The 19,049-nt window shown below is 43.5% G+C and overlaps 1 protein-coding gene across 1 annotated transcript in view; it reads left to right on the forward strand.

The window, feature by feature from the left end:
- LOC115765363 overlaps window positions 1–17,049 on the forward strand; it is a 91,851-nt gene extending 74,802 nt beyond the window's left edge. The window contains exons 3-17 of the mRNA XM_030708884.1: window positions 2,986–3,146; window positions 3,222–4,005; window positions 4,051–4,826; window positions 6,081–6,302; window positions 6,368–6,645; window positions 6,723–7,280; window positions 8,702–9,215; window positions 9,273–9,436; window positions 9,488–9,797; window positions 10,084–11,262; window positions 13,190–13,320; window positions 14,528–14,533; window positions 14,746–15,513; window positions 16,290–16,430; window positions 16,495–17,049. Of these exons, the coding sequence (XP_030564744.1) occupies window positions 3,002–3,146; window positions 3,222–4,005; window positions 4,051–4,826; window positions 6,081–6,302; window positions 6,368–6,645; window positions 6,723–7,280; window positions 8,702–9,215; window positions 9,273–9,436; window positions 9,488–9,797; window positions 10,084–11,262; window positions 13,190–13,320; window positions 14,528–14,533; window positions 14,746–15,513; window positions 16,290–16,430; window positions 16,495–16,566 (6,048 nt within the window). The 5' untranslated portion in view covers window positions 2,986–3,001 and the 3' untranslated portion in view covers window positions 16,567–17,049. The remainder of the gene's footprint in view (window positions 1–2,985; window positions 3,147–3,221; window positions 4,006–4,050; window positions 4,827–6,080; window positions 6,303–6,367; window positions 6,646–6,722; window positions 7,281–8,701; window positions 9,216–9,272; window positions 9,437–9,487; window positions 9,798–10,083; window positions 11,263–13,189; window positions 13,321–14,527; window positions 14,534–14,745; window positions 15,514–16,289; window positions 16,431–16,494) is intronic.
- The last annotated feature ends 2,000 nt before the right edge of the window (window positions 17,050–19,049 follow it).

A 19,049-nucleotide genomic window follows, 5' to 3' on the forward strand; every position in this document is an offset into this window, starting at 1 on the left:
GGTATTTATGCTTCATTGCGCCGCGGTTGTCTGTGATTTTAAGTGGCCTGCAGTGAAATGAATTTTAAATATTTAAAGGGCCATGCGTTGCGTCGCTTAAGCAGGCATTAAGTTAATATACCTCCCAGGACACGCCCACTGCAGGCTGCACCGAGAGTGAGTGTTGAAATAATAACTTAATTATGCAGCTGGTAGGAAGCTAGGCGGCCACACAATGAATGTGTGTATGTGTGTGTGTGTGTGTGTGCTCTTTCATTATTAGCGCCATATTTATATCAGTATCTAGAAGAAGCGGATCATAAAGTCTGTTTAAGTTCTGATCCTTCTGTGATGAAGTCTGAGCTGGGGCATGAGTCAAGTCAGAAATCAGAGTTAAGACTAACACTTGGAGCATATCACACACACACACACACAGGCAGCTGGCAATCCGTCCACAGGCTGTCAGAGGCTCTTAAGATAGACAAAGAACTAAAATTCGGCAACACACCAAACACACAGGACACTGACAGGCAAAACATCCTGGCAAAATGGCCAAATGGCAACAGGCGGCCGAGCTAAGCGATGGGAGACAGAGAGCGAGAGAAATAGAGCGAGAACGAGAGCGAGAGAGAGGGAAAGGAAGAGAGAGTTGAGCAACAGGGAAACAACAAAAACGGATTTGAAGTGACAGATTGATGTAGATGCGAGGCGATGCTAGGCATCGTCTAGATACGAAGATGCGAAAATGTGAAGATGAATGTAGTGGCAGATAGATGGCTTACCGTCAGAGTGGGGTGGCGGGATAGGTGGTGCGGAATAGGGTGGATGACACGGACACGAGCACACATAGCGCATAAATGTCAGGCAATGAAAATGTTTGCCCAGCTAGCCGTGCTTGTGTTGGAGCCGTTAACAAAATGTTGGCTCCCATTCCGGTTGTACATGTCCTTGATGTTATACCTTGTTAGCTGTTGTGTAGGTTTTTGGGCATCAACTTACCACCTAACCCCCAACCCCACCACCAGCCCATTTCCACTCGCACCCCTCAAAAACGTATCCAAATGCCAAACGAAGCGTGCGGCGCACACGAACAGTCCTTACTCCTTTCGCCGGACGCGCCTCCAGCTCCTACTGCTCCTCCCGATGCTAGCTTCCTGCTGTTGTGTGTGGCATTCCAGAAACGAAAACATATTTTCCATATGAGTGCACAAAGCGTTTCCAGACGCACAACAACAACAACAACTGCGGCAACAACGATACGGCTTAGTCGAAGCCGGCTCACATATGTATCTCACCCGGTAAGCCCAATGTTGCCTGTTGGGTATTTCGCAGTTACTCTCCCCCTGCCCCCCTTTTTTTTGTGTTAATCCTTTTCGAAATTTTTAGTTTGATTGTTGGGAAAATATTTTAAGCTCCAGGCACAAATACTGTACGACGCATGCATTAGCATAACGCTAGGGACTCGGAAATGGAGCACGAGCCAACCGCAAGCAAATTGTGTGGTTGGTGGCGGGGGAGTTGGCTTAATCTTAAAGGTGTGACTCGAATTTAAATCCAGGGCAACTTTTAGAGTATTGGGTCTTGCGAAACGGCTTGGAAGAGATTGTTTTCCACATGAAAACCAACAAGATTAAAAGATAACTAGATTCTGTAAGTGGGCTGGAAAATAAGATGATTTCACAAATTTTCTGGAATCAGCATCAAATAATTTCTACATACATGTATTCCGTCTGCGAAAAGCATTTTCATTTCGTTTACATGAAATTTAAAAAATGTATATTTAAAAAAAAACGATTTTTTTTCATACACCAATGCTTCATGCTCATGCGTTCCACTTCCACCAGGCAGGCATTTATCGATTTCACTTCCAACTCACTGAGTGAAACATTGATTAGTTCATTTAAGCAGCTTGTCATTTGCTCTTCACATGCGCTCAGCAAAGGTCTTATGCTAATTTCGACCGCTTAAAATATAAAATACAAATCCACGTCAATAAGTGAAACATTATTTGGTTCACTTCAACTGCTTGTCATTGGCAATCCACCTATGCTAATTTCATCCACTTAAAATATAAAGTACAACAAAATGACACACAAAAAATGTCATTTAATGACATTGATTGGCTGTTTCATTCAGCATTGCAGACAATTAAATTTGAGAGAGCCTTACAGCCGCCATTTGTGCTGTCTCAGCAGCCAATATATGTGAGCTACGTACCCCGCATTGTCCCGCCAGCAACAGCAACAGCAGCAGCAGCAGCAGCGACAGCGGTCGCGACAGAACTCGTTACTGTCACGCCCTGTTGCCGCTCGGACATGACAAAGGTTGACATTGCGCGTGCATTTATTAAAACAACTGCCAGCAGGACGTGAAGCGTAAACAAAAAGGAGGAGAAGGAAGCGGCGACTAGCCCCCCTTTTGGCATTTTGCATTCCACTTGTTCCACCCATTCCACTGGCTTGGCTCATACCGCTTGTTCAATGCGCCTTTGAAGCACAGTATAAAATCCGTCAATCTGATCAATTCTTTAACATACCTTAAGCCCATTAAGGGTGGATAAAAAGTTATGATAAATTGTTTTGCGCAATTGTATGTAACAGGCACTAGTCATGTCCGTCTGCATGTCTGTTTATCTGTCGATCCACCTGACCGACTGTGCATCCTGCCGCCTATCCGGCTGTATGAACTCATTGATCTCTGAAATCTACCAACTCTATAATATGCACAGATGAAGAATATTTCACAGTTATATCCTACACGCACATCGGACAATAATCAACGAAGCTATTCAAGACAGTGTTAATAAAAACACGGTAAGCTATATAGTTTGAAGCTAGAATGTTTGTAAGAGCAGCTCGGCGCGAGATGTCTAGTCGTGCACTCCCGACTATAGTATTCCTAACTGTTTTTATTATTGTTCTAATTAAAAAATAAATTGAAAATTACAGAGCGACTCTTAGGCCTGCAGACTTAACTCATAAATTGTTGTTGGTTTTGTATTTGCAGTTTATTGGCAACAATAATGGTCAGCACAACATTGACAACATTGGCTGCTGGACAAACAACTAGTAGCAGTAATCATCATCACCATCATCATCACCAGCAGCAGCAGCAGCAGCAGCAGCAGCAGCAGCATCCACTGCAGCAGTCTCACCACAGCACAGTCAGTAGCAGTAACGGCAGCAGCAACAGCAGCTACCAGCGCCTGCAATCATCCGCAGCAGCAGCAACAGCTGCAGCAGCCGCTCAGCAGCGCAATTACTACGCACTCAACGGTCTGGAGCACGACTGCGACAGCAGCAACTCCCACAGCAACAGCGGTTACCAGCAGCAGCAGCAGCAGCCACTGAATTTATCGCAAGCGCTGCTCTCGCCTTCACCACCTCTCAACGATCAGATTAATCTGCTCTTTCCCAAGTGCCGGCCCAAGCAGCAGCAATCGCAGCAGCAGCAATCGCAGCAGCAACAGCAACAGCCGTCGCCTAGCAGTAACAGCAGCCGACAGCAGCATGAAGCCATTGCCGATGTGAATCTGAACAGCAACATCACAGCAGCAGCAGCAGCAGCAGTTGGTGTCTCAGAGACAACTGGGAGCAGCTCACCCATTGTTACGCCTATCAGTACGTCCAGCTATTATAAAAGCGTCAACATTATAACGCAATCTCCGCCGCCGCACTCAGCCTCGTCGCACTCCTCGGAATCGTTGTCTTCGGTCACGCCGCGCATATCCACAAATCCGTTTCTGTGCGCGCCGCTGACACCACCAACACCACCAACGCCTCCACACAGCGCCAGAGCAGCTGTTGCAGCGGACGGCGATACAGACGTGGAAGCAATTCTGTTGGCAGAGGACGACGGCTTGCAGCAAGAGCAGCAGGAGCTAATCGAGGAGTCGGTGCCCCAGACGGCATATCCAGCATCCTTCTACTATCACACGGGCGATATCAGGCGTGGCCACAGCTATACGGATATGCCGCGCAAACGCAACAGCGCCATATCAGCGGGCAGGCAGCAACACCAGCAGCAGCAGCAGCAGCAGCAACATCACACGCTGCTTAACGGCAACAGCAGCAACAATATTGGCAACGGCAGTGCCCAAAACAGCCAGAATCCTTTCATCAAGGAGAACTACTGGGAGTCAGCCACGCCACGAGCCAGCACCCTGCTGCACTCACCCACAGAGTACCCCGATGAGCAGCAGCAGCACCAGGAGCAACAGCATATGCACGCCTCAGCGAGACGAGCCTATCATCAGCAAAGGGAGCAGCTGGCGCCACAATTGTACAGCATAGCACAAAGGCCGACGCAGACGCAATCACAGAATCTTCAGACTCCACACGTATTGCGTGTGGGTCGCAGCCCAGTAAATCGCAACCACTCTTCTGGTGGTGCACAGCAACAGCAACAGCCACCGATAGTGGGCAGCAGCAATCCGTGTGCCGAGGGGCTCACCCCTTTGGCTAGCCACTACCTGTATGGCAGCAAATCTTCACTGGATCAGCACGCTACTGACTGGGAGCCACGCGAACAGCGTAAGCAGCGGCTGCGCGAAGAACGCGAACGGGAACGGGAGCGAGAACGAGAGCGGGACAGAGAACGAGATCGTGAGCAACTGCTGCTGGAACAGCAACAGCATCTGCAACTGCAAGACATACATGCCGCACGCGAAAACCACCTGAGCCACCTGTCGGCGGCACAGCAACATCAGCAGCAGCAGCAACAGCAGCAGCGAAAGCGACATGGCAACAGCGAGGACCGGGATCGAGATCAACGGCTAATCAGCAACTCCGTCAATGAGTCGTCTATCAGCGGCTATGGATTAGCCGATGCCTCGGAGAGCTGGCAGCGTAAGTAGAGGGGGAGTTGGGCAGCAGTACAGTAAGGCCTGCATAGAGATAAATATTCAGGACCCCTTAACTCGCATCCAATAAGCCATGTCTTAACTGTGCGGTAATTTCACAGAAATTCTTTTTTTATGTGCAAAACAATTTGAATCTAGTCTTTATGCTTTAAGGATTGCGTCAGCTGCAGCAAAAGAAGAAGAAATAAATAGTTTATTACTTAAGTCAACTTTTGTCTTCTTGAGTTATTAAATTCTAAAATAGGTATTATACTCAAAATTGTTTTTTTTTTATTTCTTTACTGGAATTTGTATATCCATTTATAGACAATTTATATTGTTAAGAGCATAGTTCTAGTTAAATTGCATTTAAGATTTTAGTCGTAACTTTTATTTTTTATTTATAGTAAAAATTTTGTATAGTAAGAATTTAGTTTCGGCTTTTGTTCAGCTTCAAATACCGTTTTTGCCTTACCTTAAGCCTTAAGATGATATTATACTTTGAGATAGCCTTTAGCTTGACAATGATAAGTATAGACTAATTGTCGAATAGATCGAATAGAATTGTGCATAGATCTATTGTATCAAGAGATTGTAGCTTAAGCCAAAGGTCAAAGACTTAAGCCAGAATCGTGATTGACTGTATTCGCTTGTATTCTTTAGACTTATTCAATATATCATGAGGTTGAAGCTTATTTGGAATTGGATGCCTTATTTAGGGATCAATTTTATTCCGTTTCTTGTTGTAGGCTGGGCATTGACTTCCAGTCCAAATATTTACAAAGCACCCAACCCAAACAAGAGCAGCTCAAATTTGGTTTTTAAGTGTCTGTTGCAAACGGTTGGTACGAAGAGCCTTCAGTTTGGGTTGCTTGGATAGCTAGCTGCCTGGCTGTCTGGCTGGGTGTCGGTTTGAGCTGACGAGTGCCTGTCCATTCGCCCTTCACACTTTAACCTTCCCCCTGTCATATGTGGCCACCCAGCCGGCCTGAATTGTATGGCCATGACCATTGGCCGGGTAATTGAATTGCAAATCATGCGTAATGAAGTGCACTGCAAATATAAATGCGCATTAAACAAGTCAGCAACAACAGCAACAACAATGGTGAGGCCGGCCAAATTTGAGACTGAGCGGAAGACAGAGGGGAAACTAATTGTTTGCAATTAATTGGCATGCCAAGTCTGTCAGACAGCTGGCTAAAGGCTACATGAAACATACCCGAAACCAATCCCATTTCGACTTACTCTCGCACCTTTGCAGATCTGCGCGTCACGACCGAATCGACCGAGGAAAGCAAGTGCGGCAAGCAGCTACCCACTGACAAGTCGATGGGCGGCGGCCAGAGCCGTTCGCATGCTATGCTCGAGCCGCACACGCGTCGCCTGCTCGACGATGGCGCCGTCTATCGAGAGCACAAGCTGGATGCCTGGCAGCTGGAACGCAACTACACGCTGGCCGTGGAGTCGCGACATGGCATCATAGGTGAGTCAGGCTCTGTGCACCTAAGCGTAGGTGTTCTCAATCAGCCAATTTTGATACCCCCACAGAATACGAGGGCTCACCACGACGCATTGGCGTCGCTGCCAGCAGCAGCAGCAGTCCCGCTGCAGCGGACGAAAGCGAACCACCAGTTGGCGCAATAGCAGCAACAGCAACAGTGGCAGCGGCAGCTCCACCAATGGCCGCAGTGCCGCCAATGAGTTGCAGCACGACTGCGGCTTGCTCGCTGCAAAAGACGGCAGCACGTGCTGCGCTCGCCGCACTTGCCCAATGTCAGCCACCGCAACAACAGCAGCCGTATCCGGTGCGCCCCGGCTTTCCACAGGTACAGGCCCATGTCTATTGTTTTTACCAGGTGGACACGCTCTTTAATTCCAATTCCATTTCCATTCTTTTCCGCAGCGCATAATTTCGCCACCGCGTGAGCTAGGCAGCAGCTCGCCTACGCAGCAGCAACAGCAGCAACAGCAGCAGCAGCAGCAACTGCCGCTGCACTTCAACAACGGCAGTAACCATAGCAATAACAACAACAAAGCAGCGTGCTGCGACAACAATGCCGAGGATACGAGCAATGATGTCTCTGAAATTGGCACCATATCTGACCTGACCACGCCCGAGGCGCCCATTACGGCCACGCCCAACGAGTTGACGAGCTATACGGCTGTTTCACCGCCACCCACAGCAGCAGCAGCAGCAGCAGTGGCAGCAGCAACAACAACAGTTGCAACCGCAACGGGAAAAACAACGACTGCACCAACCAACACATCAGCAATTGCCGGCAATTCCTCGACAGCGGGCACGACCCTAACTTCTGGCCCATTGAGCCTGCACACCAAATCCTCGACCTTTGATTACCTCTACGAGTTCTCGGAGACGCGCAAAGTGCTGGAGGAATTCTTCAAGTGTCCCTCGAATGATGAGCAGCCCATCATGGAGAATGGCAGCGATGTGGACAGCATTGTAAGTAAACAACTCGCTTACAATGTGGTGGTTGGCCATCGTAGGGTGTAAAAGGGTTACGACCGGGCTTAAACGGGCTCAATCTGGAGCCCGTGCAGAGAGCCCCAAATTTATTTTCCACCAGAGCTTTAGAATGTTGATTTCAATTGAAAACCATTTCTGAATTTACATTTTTAAATTTAAATTAAACTAAAGAGTAAACGTTCTCTAATCGGAAGTTCACGACTGGGAGATACCCTGTATATTCTTCTACCTAAAACACACTGGTAGACATTTACCTTACAACTTCGCACATATAGTTGAGTAATAGTGAAGCTCGTAAATACAATATTTTCAATACAAAAACAGATTTTTTCAAGCGAATCTTCCTAAGTAGCAAAGTTTAACATATTAAATGCCGGGTTGAGTCAAGATATATTGATAAGCAAAAAAGTTGTACATACAAGAAGTTAACATTTAACCGTTCGTTTCTATGTTAGCTATATGATGCAGTGGTCCGATCCATCATCGAGATTATATACGTTTTGGTTTCGAAGATGTCTCCTTCTATGCATTACACATTTCATGGCAAAGCTGCAATACACTCCACAAGGGTATAATGGGACGTTTACATACCAATTTTGAATATAGCTCCTAAAACCTGAAAGATATGCTCCAAAAACTGAATTTCGCTATCGACTTTTATCGGATTGCATGTGGCCCGTTTACAAATTAGCTACCGATAATTTGAAGTAAACTTCACACATTGATCCAATTATACAGATAACAGATTATAAAAATAATTGAACTTAATTCAGAACGCTACAGAAGGCTTAAAATTGTTATATTTTTATAACTTTTCCCATTTCCAAAAAATCGATTCGGAAAAAGTTTCTTCTATCAAATCTCGGTGAATATTGCCTTTATATAGTATCAAAGCTAAAGACACAGACTTTGGTATGTAGGTTTTCGTTATTACCCCATGTCCCCAAGATTGAAAAATAACATTGGATTGTAAATTCGCTCGCTTTGGTATGTACATATATACACACACCAGACCTTATTAAACCCTTATGAATTTCAAAAGAATGGTTGTTACTCAAGTATTAATTTTCCGCAGTGTGGAATCTCCGTGTGGTATGGTACAAATTCTATATTTTAAACATGAAGTCTTTATCCGTTTAGTCTCTAAAGTCCAAATCGATGATAAAAATTGGCAATTTTAAAATAAAAATTAAATCAAAAGGGCGCTGTAAATGGAATTTAATTTACAATATGTCCTGTGCAATTTTCTTGCCGTCTGTTCTACCAGCTAAATGTATGTATATGACAATGGGACCAGGTATTGTGTAGTCGGGTGAGCAAAGCTCAGTGTGAACAATATCTGAATGCTTTGTAATTACAACTTAGTCTAAACATCCGTTGACCTCGGATCTTTGCAGGACATACAGTACGAGTTTCACAGCAACTTTGAGCGTGACGAGGAGGAGCTAGATGAGGAGGAGGAGGAGGATGATGAGGACGAAAATGATGAGGGTGAGGATGAAGATGAGCACGCCGAGCAGGAATATCAGCAGCAACAACAGCAACAGCAGCCACAGCAACTGATGCAGCAGCCGCCCGCATCAGAGCGCCACGTCTATGGCGCCTACACACAGCCGCAGCTGCAGTTGCAGTCGCAGCTTCAGTCGCGGCCAGCGCAGCTGCCACGGCACTACAGCGGTAGTCCACTAATGCGCGACTTTGACTTCTTCCTTGACTCGGCCAGCCGCAGCAGCGGCGAGCGAGAGGGCGAACAGGATGGGCTCAATCACAACCAGCTGCTGAGCACCGGCAGCGGCAGCGGCCTTGGCCAGAGCGTTGGCCAGGGCGTGGGCGGCGGCCTGACAGGCGGCCACAACTACCGCTACTCGCCGGAGACCACCGACTACGACTCCAACTGCGGCGATCTGGACAGTAAGTATTTGGCTAACCGGGGATTTGCTCAATACTAACATTATGACTCTTTTGAAGGTCTCTCGGGCGAGATGAATGGCGGTGTATCGACCTCCTGCTCAAACTACGCCAAGTACTATGCCTCGGCCATGCCAGTGCTGGAGGATGGCCTCTCCTCGGGCCACACCAGTGACACAGAGAATAATAACAACAACAAGAACCTTCAGCAGCTGGCCACCCAGGCCGCCCAGAACCAGATACAGGGCCTTAGCCAGAAGCAGAACCAGTGTCAGGGACAGGGCCAGGCCCAGAGTAACCTCAGCGCCAGCACCAGCATTGGTGGCGGCATTTCCATGCTAATGGACATGAAACGCATCTCGACTAACAACAGCTTGAACAGCATGCACAACCTGACGGCCTCCACCACCGAAAGCAACGGAGTTGGCCACCAGCTCAGCCACACGAGTCCCAGCAACGGGCTACATAAGCAGCAGCCGCAGCTGCCACAGCAACGCGAACTGCTCGGCCAGAGCCCCAGCAGCAACAGCAATAGCAAAGTGTTCAAGAACATAGATCCGGAGTTGGATTCCCTCTACTCTATCAGTAAGTAGCGATTAATCAAATCAAAAAAAATAGAATGAAATCAAATTTAGATAAGATGAGCCGACTTTGAACAGGCGCAACCCAATATGATATATGCATGTATATGTCACTAGCCCAAAATTCAAAAAGACTCTTTCGGCTGATATATTTGGTAAATAGACTGTAATTAGAGTGTTACGTAGTCGGTTACACTTGTACTGGTTCTTAATTAAATTATGGCCTAAACGATGGCATGCGTCTAAGCTAAATATTAATCTCTTCTCGTATTCTCTTTGGCACCTCGCAGGTGTTTTCCACCGGCCGGACATGGTGCAGATGACGCCTCCACCGCCAGCGCCTGCGCCGCATCGCAAGCCCAACTGCAACAGTGATGTTGATCTGCTGCAGACCACCGGACAGGGCAGCAAGCACACGCCGCTGAATGCGGCCATCAGCTCGACGTTGCAGCGCAGCTCGCCCACCGCCTGCATAGGCGTCGGCAGCGGCGCCGCAAAGCCGCGCAGCGCGGGCAGCAATTGCAGCAGCAATGGCATCGGCGGTGGGTTGGGTGGTGGGCCAGCGCCCCCGCCAATCCCCGAGCGCAGCAACATGCAGCCGGTGCATCGCTCGCCCTCGCCCGTGATGAGCTCGCCCGTATGGCTGTCACGGCATTTGGATGGAGGTGCCGGCAAGGCGCTGCTCGAATCGAGCTCAGATAACCACTCGAAGAACCACAGCGCCGACGAGGAGGATGTGGACACGGACCTAGAGACGGACCGTCTGCTGGGCCACCAGCGCCTGGACGATCAGGGCTACTACGATGAGAACAAGAGCTGGGATCGAAAGCCGCGCGGCTCGCTGCTCTCCAAAATATCGCCCAAGCAGCAACAGATGCCCAGCACCAAGACACGCAATGGCTACAATGCGCTGCTCAGCTCCACGCCGGAGCTGCCGCCGCCAATTCCACCCAAGAGCTCGGCCAGTCTCAGCGGCTCGGGCGCCGGCAAGCTGCTCGACTTGGTCAGCAGCGTGCAGCAGCGCAGCAACTCGCGCAGCTCCTCGGAGCATAGCCACAAGTCGCCGACAAAGGTGTCCAGCAGCGGGCATGATATTTGCGGCATGACAGCTGCCACAGCTGCCGATGTGGTCGCCTCTGCTGTGGTCGCCGCCGGTGCACTGCCCCCTCTGGGCAGTCCCAACAATGGCGGCGGCTCAGAGCGCTCTGCTCCGGGTGTCGCCAAGCTGGATGTGGAGAATGATGGCATCAATGGTGGGGGCATTGTGGGTGTCGCCAGCGGCGTGGCCAATGCTGTCATCAACAACGGCAACAGCAGCACCAATGGCAGCACCGGCAACAACAACAACACCAACACCAACGGCAACAACAACAATGTTGCCATCGGCAGCAACAATAGCAGCGGCAGCGCAGCGGGCAGCAACAGCAACAGCGGCGAGAAAAAAGTGAAAAAGAGTAAGAGCAAAGAAGGTAAATGCTTTGGGTTTATCCTTCGTTCAATTGTTACAATTTTAGTGTCAATATAATCCCCAATATCGTAAACAATATCGTAAACTGGTCAGTTGCTGTTGCTTTTCGCTGCAGCCCTTTAATGCATACCCTTTGATGCTAGCAGACAAAGAGCAACCGCAACGTGAACCAAACATAGAAATCAAAAAATATTTATATGACAACAAATTTAACTTTGGCATGCCAAAGCTTGAATACCCTTTCAGCAGCCGTTGAAGCCGAGCTAGTAGTAATACTCGTTGATACAAAGCACTTGCAGACACATGCATGCCTTAGAATTGTTTTTATTCAAATGCATTTTCTCAATATAACAGCAAAGTTTTTCGTAAAAAACTCATTGTTAGCCAATTCTTGCTGTAGCGGTATTTGATATTGTCCTTTAATAATGATACGATGGAATGTATTAAATGTTAGACCGATCATTCCTATGGCAGCCATATGATATATACTGGTCCGATTCGGCTGGTCCGGACCACAAAAGGACAAACCAATGCAAAATTTCGTAAGAAAAACTCCTCATCGGTAACTTGAGCGAAAACTAATAATTGTGATTAATGGTATAACACTTGGTCCTGACAAAGCCGGGTAATAGCTGATAGAATTAGATATGAATAGGGTTTTACGAGCGGTGCAAGGGTATAAAACATATTTTCATATCTAACACATATGTACGTATATGATTTGCGGCGCAAATCGATAATTCGTATTTGATAACAATAAATTGCTAATCGTATCTATATTTATATATATATATATATATTTGTATACTTATATATGTATTTTCTATATTCTTTCGCATATTTTATTGCCAAATTTGCGTTTATTGCATGCCTCGTTCGTTCGTTCGTTCATTTTACTGTGTCTGTGTGTGTGTACAATACTTTGTAAGATACAATTCCAATATGTAGCCGTAACTATTTACCAAACTAACAATAACAATAATAATACAACAACACACTTAGACACACCCACCCAAAGATCCACATACGTTCGAGAGTTATCATCACAATGGCTGTTTAATGCTGTAATCGCTCGCAGATAAGAACGCTTCGGTTTTATAGATGATTCTGGGAGCAAAGAATAATTGCAAACATAATGTATGCATTTTATAGAATACAATTTCAAAGGGTATTTGATAATACTATGCTTAAAAGCAGAGCTGCAAACTGTTTTGGGAAATATGAAGGTTTTTAGTGCACCCTCCGATCGGATTACTACTCATTGTTCAAGATCTTCGTTTCATTCATTTGATAATTGATTCACACATTTCGCGCAATCCTAACCTTTTGGATGGAAAAAGCGGGTTGCAAAAACGGTTTATTTTTCGGCTTAACGACGAGAAACGGTTTTAGAGCGGGCGAAAAACTTTGATTCCCACTTTTGGTTTATAATTTGATGGACCCTACACTCATTTTAAAATATCTGTAAAATAGAACTTAAGATTTTTTAATACGTGGAGCAGGCAAGGCCAGGAAATACCAGCTACTTACTCAAATTTAAAGTGATGAAATCATGAGCAAAATGTCAAACTTTTAAGAGTGTTCCAATAATATGTTGCTTTGCAAAGAATGTAAGGTTAAGGTTCAGTTAGTATATGAAAAGCGAACTCAAACAACATTTCTTATTTATTTTCGAAATCTCCAATGCTCGAGGAATAAGTGCATCCTAACTCTCGTCCATATGCTTGGTACACCTTGCTGCGTGCAACAGCAAACACATACACACACTCACACGTACAATATATGTGAACATATATCAACAGAAATCTATATATCCAAAATATACGAGTACACATACAAATTGGTTACATTATTTGCCCAGTTATTAATCGATTTTCTCTGTTCTACCAACAACAACAACAACAACAACAACAATGAACCTCCAACAGGCGGCGCAGTGCTCATCGAAGGCGTTCTATTTCGGGCAAAATACTTGGGTTCCACGCAGCTGGTTTGCGAGGGTCAACCCACCAAGTCGACACGCATGATGCAGGCCGAGGAGGCCGTGTCTCGCATAAAGGTGAACTTCCCACACAATTTCTTAAAACAATTTATATCGTGTAGCTCGAGACAATTTTGTAGCGATATGATTTGTAGTTAATAGAGTCCTGCAATCGAGTCTAAAAAACAATAACAATAACAATAATATGTGCGCCGAGAACAATGCTCGCAATGATTTTTTTATATATTTATATATTTTGTTTTTTTGTTTTTCGTATTATTTTTGTCCTGACTCGACTTTTTTTGAGCTTCGTGCTGATTGTGCCGACTGTTATAGCCCACTGTGCTATGCGGCAATTTGTTCAATTATTATTAACTATCGATTTACCTTTTTTTAGCCTCTGCTTTAATATTTTAGTCTAGCATGTTGCGATGATCAAAAATAAAATCAACTCTCTTTCTATATTAATGGAATTATTGTCCAGCTCGCTGGAATTTTGTGTGGGAACTCAATTGTTCCCCAAACAACGTGATAAATGTTATCTCAATTCATAAACATTCTATATTAACGGTATTTCAAATCAAAAAACTTTTTATTGCAACCAACTTGCTAAGGCTTAGTTCATAAAGTTCGCCTGTTCTTTAATCAATTCGATTATGTTAAATAAAAAATTGGAATTGCGGGTTCAAGCCGGCTCGGCTTAAAATTGGCTTGCAACTATGTTTAAAAGCACAGTATCTATTAAATAATGTTCTATTGATCTCTTTTGAATTATTTAAGTGTTATTATTGGACTAATAAATAACTATTATTTTATCATTTACAATATAAGTAGTTCTTTGTAGATAACTTTCTGCATTAATTAACAGTTAACTAACAGTTAATTGATATTTAGTAATTTTTATCATAAACTTAGTTTTCAAATGGTTTCGCTTTAATTTTGTCTAGAATGATGAAATATTTATTTACTTTTAAGTAAAACTATCTCGTTGGGCACAGCTCAAATCTACTTTATGATTTAACAAAATTAATAAGCTACTTATTTAGAATTTCTGACAAAATCACTAGCTAAGCCAGATGGTAAACGATCTAGTTTTAAATGAAAACTCATGCCGACTTTTGATTATTTTTTCATGCATCTCAATTTGTTGCCATCCACATCACAACTGAACAAACTGCTCTGCTCCGTATTTGTAAACGCGTAATGAATGTGATGAATTCGCTAAACGAATCCACGTATCGCCATGCAATCCACACAATCGATATCAAAAATTCGCATACCCTAGGCCCTGGTAAGTAGTACATAGTGAAGTAATGAATTCAGTCTTACGTTTGATCTGATTTGCGCTAAATTGAAGAATTTTTTGTTTTCCTTATGCAACAAGCTTCAAACTAGGCAAAGTCAATCTAAACATAAGCGAATAACTACTAATGTAGAGATCAACATAAATATTATTTATGGATATAGATATAGATCATTAAATTATTTAATTGTCATAAACAGGCACCCGATGGCGATGTACAGCCCAGCACGGAGGTGGATCTGTTTATATCGACGGAGAAGATAATGGTGCTGAACACCGATCTGAAGGAGATCATGATGGATCATGCGCTCCGCACTATCTCATATATAGCCGACATCGGGGATCTGGTCGTGCTGATGGCGCGTCGCCGTTTCGTGCCCCAGGACATTGATGATGCACCCAAGCCGAACCGCACGCCCAAGATGATCTGTCACGTGTTCGAGAGCGATGAGGCGCAGTTTATTGCACAGTCGATTGGACAGGCCTTTCAGGTGGCGTACATGGAGTTCCTTAAGGCCAATGGCATCGAGGATCATCGCTTTGTCAAGGAAATGGACTACCAGGAAGTGCTCAATAGCCAAGAGATCTTTGGCGATGAGCTCGAAATCTTTGCCAAGAAGGAGCTGCAAAAGGAGGTCGTTGTACCCAAGGCCAAGGGCGAAATACTCGGCGTGGTCATTGTCGAAAGTGGCTGGGGCTCAATGCTGCCGACGGTCGTCATTGCGAACCTCATGAGTTCTGGCGCGGCGGCGCGTTGCGGCCAATTGAATATTGGCGATCAGCTGATCGCCATCAATGGACTGAGCCTAGTCGGTTTGCCGCTCTCCACCTGCCAGACGTACATCAAAAACACCAAAAACCAAACCGTGGTCAAGTTCACAGTTGTACCCTGTGCGCCCGTCGTCGAGGTTAAGATCAAGCGGCCAGAGACCAAATATCAACTTGGATTCAGTGTCCAAAATGGCGTGGTAAGTGTGAAATGCATTTGATTGATAGACTGACTGATAAATTAACTGACTGACGGGCTGATTGACTGTCCGACGTACTGATTGATTGACCGTATGACAAGATTACTGACAGATTGACTGCATGACTGAAGGATTAACTAAACGACTGACTGACTGATTTATTAACTGACTGACGGGCTGACTGACTGTCTGATAAACGAACTGACTGACAAATTGATTAAATGATTGACGGGATGATTGAATGTCTGATTGACTGACTGGCTGAGGAATTGACAAAACTACTAATTGACTAACTGATTGACTGCAAGACTGACTGAATGCCTGACCAACTAACTGACCATTCGACTGACTGTCTGACAAACTTTTTAAATAGCTGACTGATTGATGTCGAAGGCACAACCCATCAGTCCAACCCGTAAGAGCTAGGACGAGTACAATAGGCTTCTTTAAAGGTGGAAGGATATCAGAATATATCCACAAGGGTGAAAAGAAAGCGGGAAGACTGATACATCGTATCTTTATGTTTTTTAACCGATAGTATGAGAAACATCTGAATATATAAAAATTTCTTCAAGGGCTAAAAATGGAGAATGTTAAACTCTACACACAAGTCTAAAAATGGTTGGCAAAGTGTTGTCTCTTATTTTTTATCCGATTGTATAAAATATAATTTTAAAGATTTATATTAAAATTCATTTAACAAGTGTGTAACCTTATGTGAAAAATGTGAACAGATAATATAGTAGTGGGATTAATCTACGATATCTATCTTTCAGATCTGCAGCCTGTTGCGTGGAGGCATTGCGGAGCGGGGTGGCGTTCGGGTTGGTCATCGGATCATTGAGATCAACAACCAGAGCGTTGTGGCTGTGCCGCACGAGAAGATCGTCAATTTGCTGGCGACATCGGTGGGCGAGGTAAGCGCAAGCACGTTAAAGCTAATCAAAGGTCAAAAACTAATCCCCCTTCTATCACTTACAGATACTCATGAAAACAATGCCCACTTCAATGTTCCGCTTGCTAACCGGCCAGGAAAACCCCATATATATTTAAGCGATATCTATCAATAGACGATAGGTAATGAAGAGCGCGTGTGTATTAGGCAGAATTCTAATGATATAATGCATATATTAATGTGTATGAATATGCGTATCTGTATAGACTTAGTTTGATATAACGCTGATACTTACATAATGCATAGAAAACGTTCTAATTTAGCTATCGATTGTGTGTGTTGTTTTTTTTTTTTTTTTGTGACTACTATAGAATAAAGATATAACAGAACGGAAGAGTATAGAAGAGTATGTGGAAGCTATGACAAATAACAAGCGTAAACCTTTTGTTCCAAACTGCAACCAAAAAATATAACAAAGAAAACTATAAACAAAAAGAAGAAAAACCAAAAGTAAAGAAAAGAAATGACAGAAATTACAAGCCTTTTTGCAAAACTTAGAACTAATAGTTAATAATGTGAGGGGAGAGCTGCTGCGACTCCGTTGCGATTGTTCGGGTAAAAACATATATATACACATATTATATATCTACATATATGCATATATATAAATATATATATAGATATAGATATATCTATGTATATATCTTTATATATCTATATATACACGATGACCTTTTTGCGAAAACGTCCTTAGCTTAGTTGAACAGCTTACAGACACAATTAGTGAATATAAAGATAGTTACGATTACAATGCCCTTTGCCAACTGCATCCCCAACCACGCACTCCTTTTCCTCTACAAATACCATATATGCTTATACATTATATATATATATATATACCCATAAATAAATGTGTAAAGATGAAGAACATGCACAAGTAAATCCCTCTCATACATGCATATGTATTGCTTTTTTATAGCACCCGCAAACACAAACACACACACTCATATATGTATATATACTTTTGGTGCGCGCATATAAAAAAAACATTCACAATATACACTTTGCAGAAAAATTGGTTAAATATTAAAATGGAAATAACTCGGCTAAATACAGTCAGATTTTAGAAAGATATGCCTTTTTGAACTTGTACTGATCTCTTTTATCGACTGCTATATCACGTTTTTTTCGAAAAATGACTTTTTTTTCTGAAATCAATAAATGTGATGCCAATCTATTCTATGGTCCTCCATGACTTAACCCTCCCTTTTTGGCCTTAATCGGGCTTTATTTTGCCAAGATATGGCCATTTCAAGTTTTTCAATAAAATTCATGTGATTGTGGACATAGAAGTAATGCAAAGCATTGCATACTTTCGTGCTGTTCGCACAAAACGCTTGGGCCTATTAAAATAGCTTTTCTACAGCATACTTTTAGGTCGCGCATGTAAAAAACCATTCACAATATACATGTTGCAGAAATTTTCATTACATATTGAAATGTCAATAGCTCGGCTAAATACAGTCCGATTTCGGAGTGATATGCCTCATTCTACTCGTACAGATTCCGACAATCGATTGCCACCCAAAAATCCGCATTCTGAGAGATGACCCAAAATGACCAGAAATACAGTGTAACCATCACGTTTTTTTCGAAAAATGACTTTTTTTTCTGAAATCAATGAATGTGATGCCAATCTATTCTATGGTCCTCCATGACTTAACCCTCCCTTTTTGGCCTTAATCGGGCTTTATTTGGCCTAGATATGGCCATTTCAAGTTTTTCAATAAAATTCATGTGATTGTGGACATAGAAGTAATGCAAAGCATTGCATACTTTCGTGCTGTTCGCACAAAACGCTTGAGCCTATTAAAATAGCTCTTCTACAGCATACTTTTAGTCAGCTCATGAAAATAGCCATTCACATTAACACATTTCAGCAAAATTTGATTAAATACTAAAATTCCAATAACTCGGCTAAATACATTCCGATTACGGAGTGATATGCCTCTTTCTACTCGTGCGGATGCCGACTATCGATTGCCCGGCGCATTCTAATTGATAAAACATATACGGGTTTTTACGAAAAATGACTTTTCCGAAAACTGATGGCATTCTGTTCCATGGATCTGCGCAAGTGAACCCTCCCAATCAAAAAAACTCTTGTTTGTATTACTTAGCGCAAACAATTATTTAATACTTTTCTCACTTAAATTTAAACTAGGATGAATTATTGCGTACAATATATTAAGCTTTGTGTGTGTTTTGCATTCTATCTACATGTTTGTGCGTTTATTTTTTACATTGTATACAAAAATTGAAGTCTTTTACGTTGCCATCGAAGCTTAAAAACTAAACAAATATGTTCATTAGCAATATTCTACATAAATAACATATAATTTCAAGTTATAATCAAAAATTCCAACAAAATCCACAAGAACATACAAGTTACACTAGGTTTTAGTTATAAATTTATATACATATACATATATATATATATATATATATATATCTATATATATTTATATATTGCTTTCTTTTTGAAGAACACATATACGTATTTGAAAATATATAAAACTTTAATGTATATATCAAGTTTTGGGTGCTAAGCCCCTTCCCCCGACCCGCCACCTTTCACCCT

This window comes from Drosophila novamexicana, unplaced genomic scaffold, assembly GCF_003285875.2.
Source record: "Drosophila novamexicana strain 15010-1031.04,08,12 unplaced genomic scaffold, DnovRS2.1 tig00000960-arrow-arrow-pilon, whole genome shotgun sequence".
NCBI lineage: Eukaryota > Metazoa > Arthropoda > Insecta > Diptera > Drosophilidae > Drosophila > Drosophila novamexicana.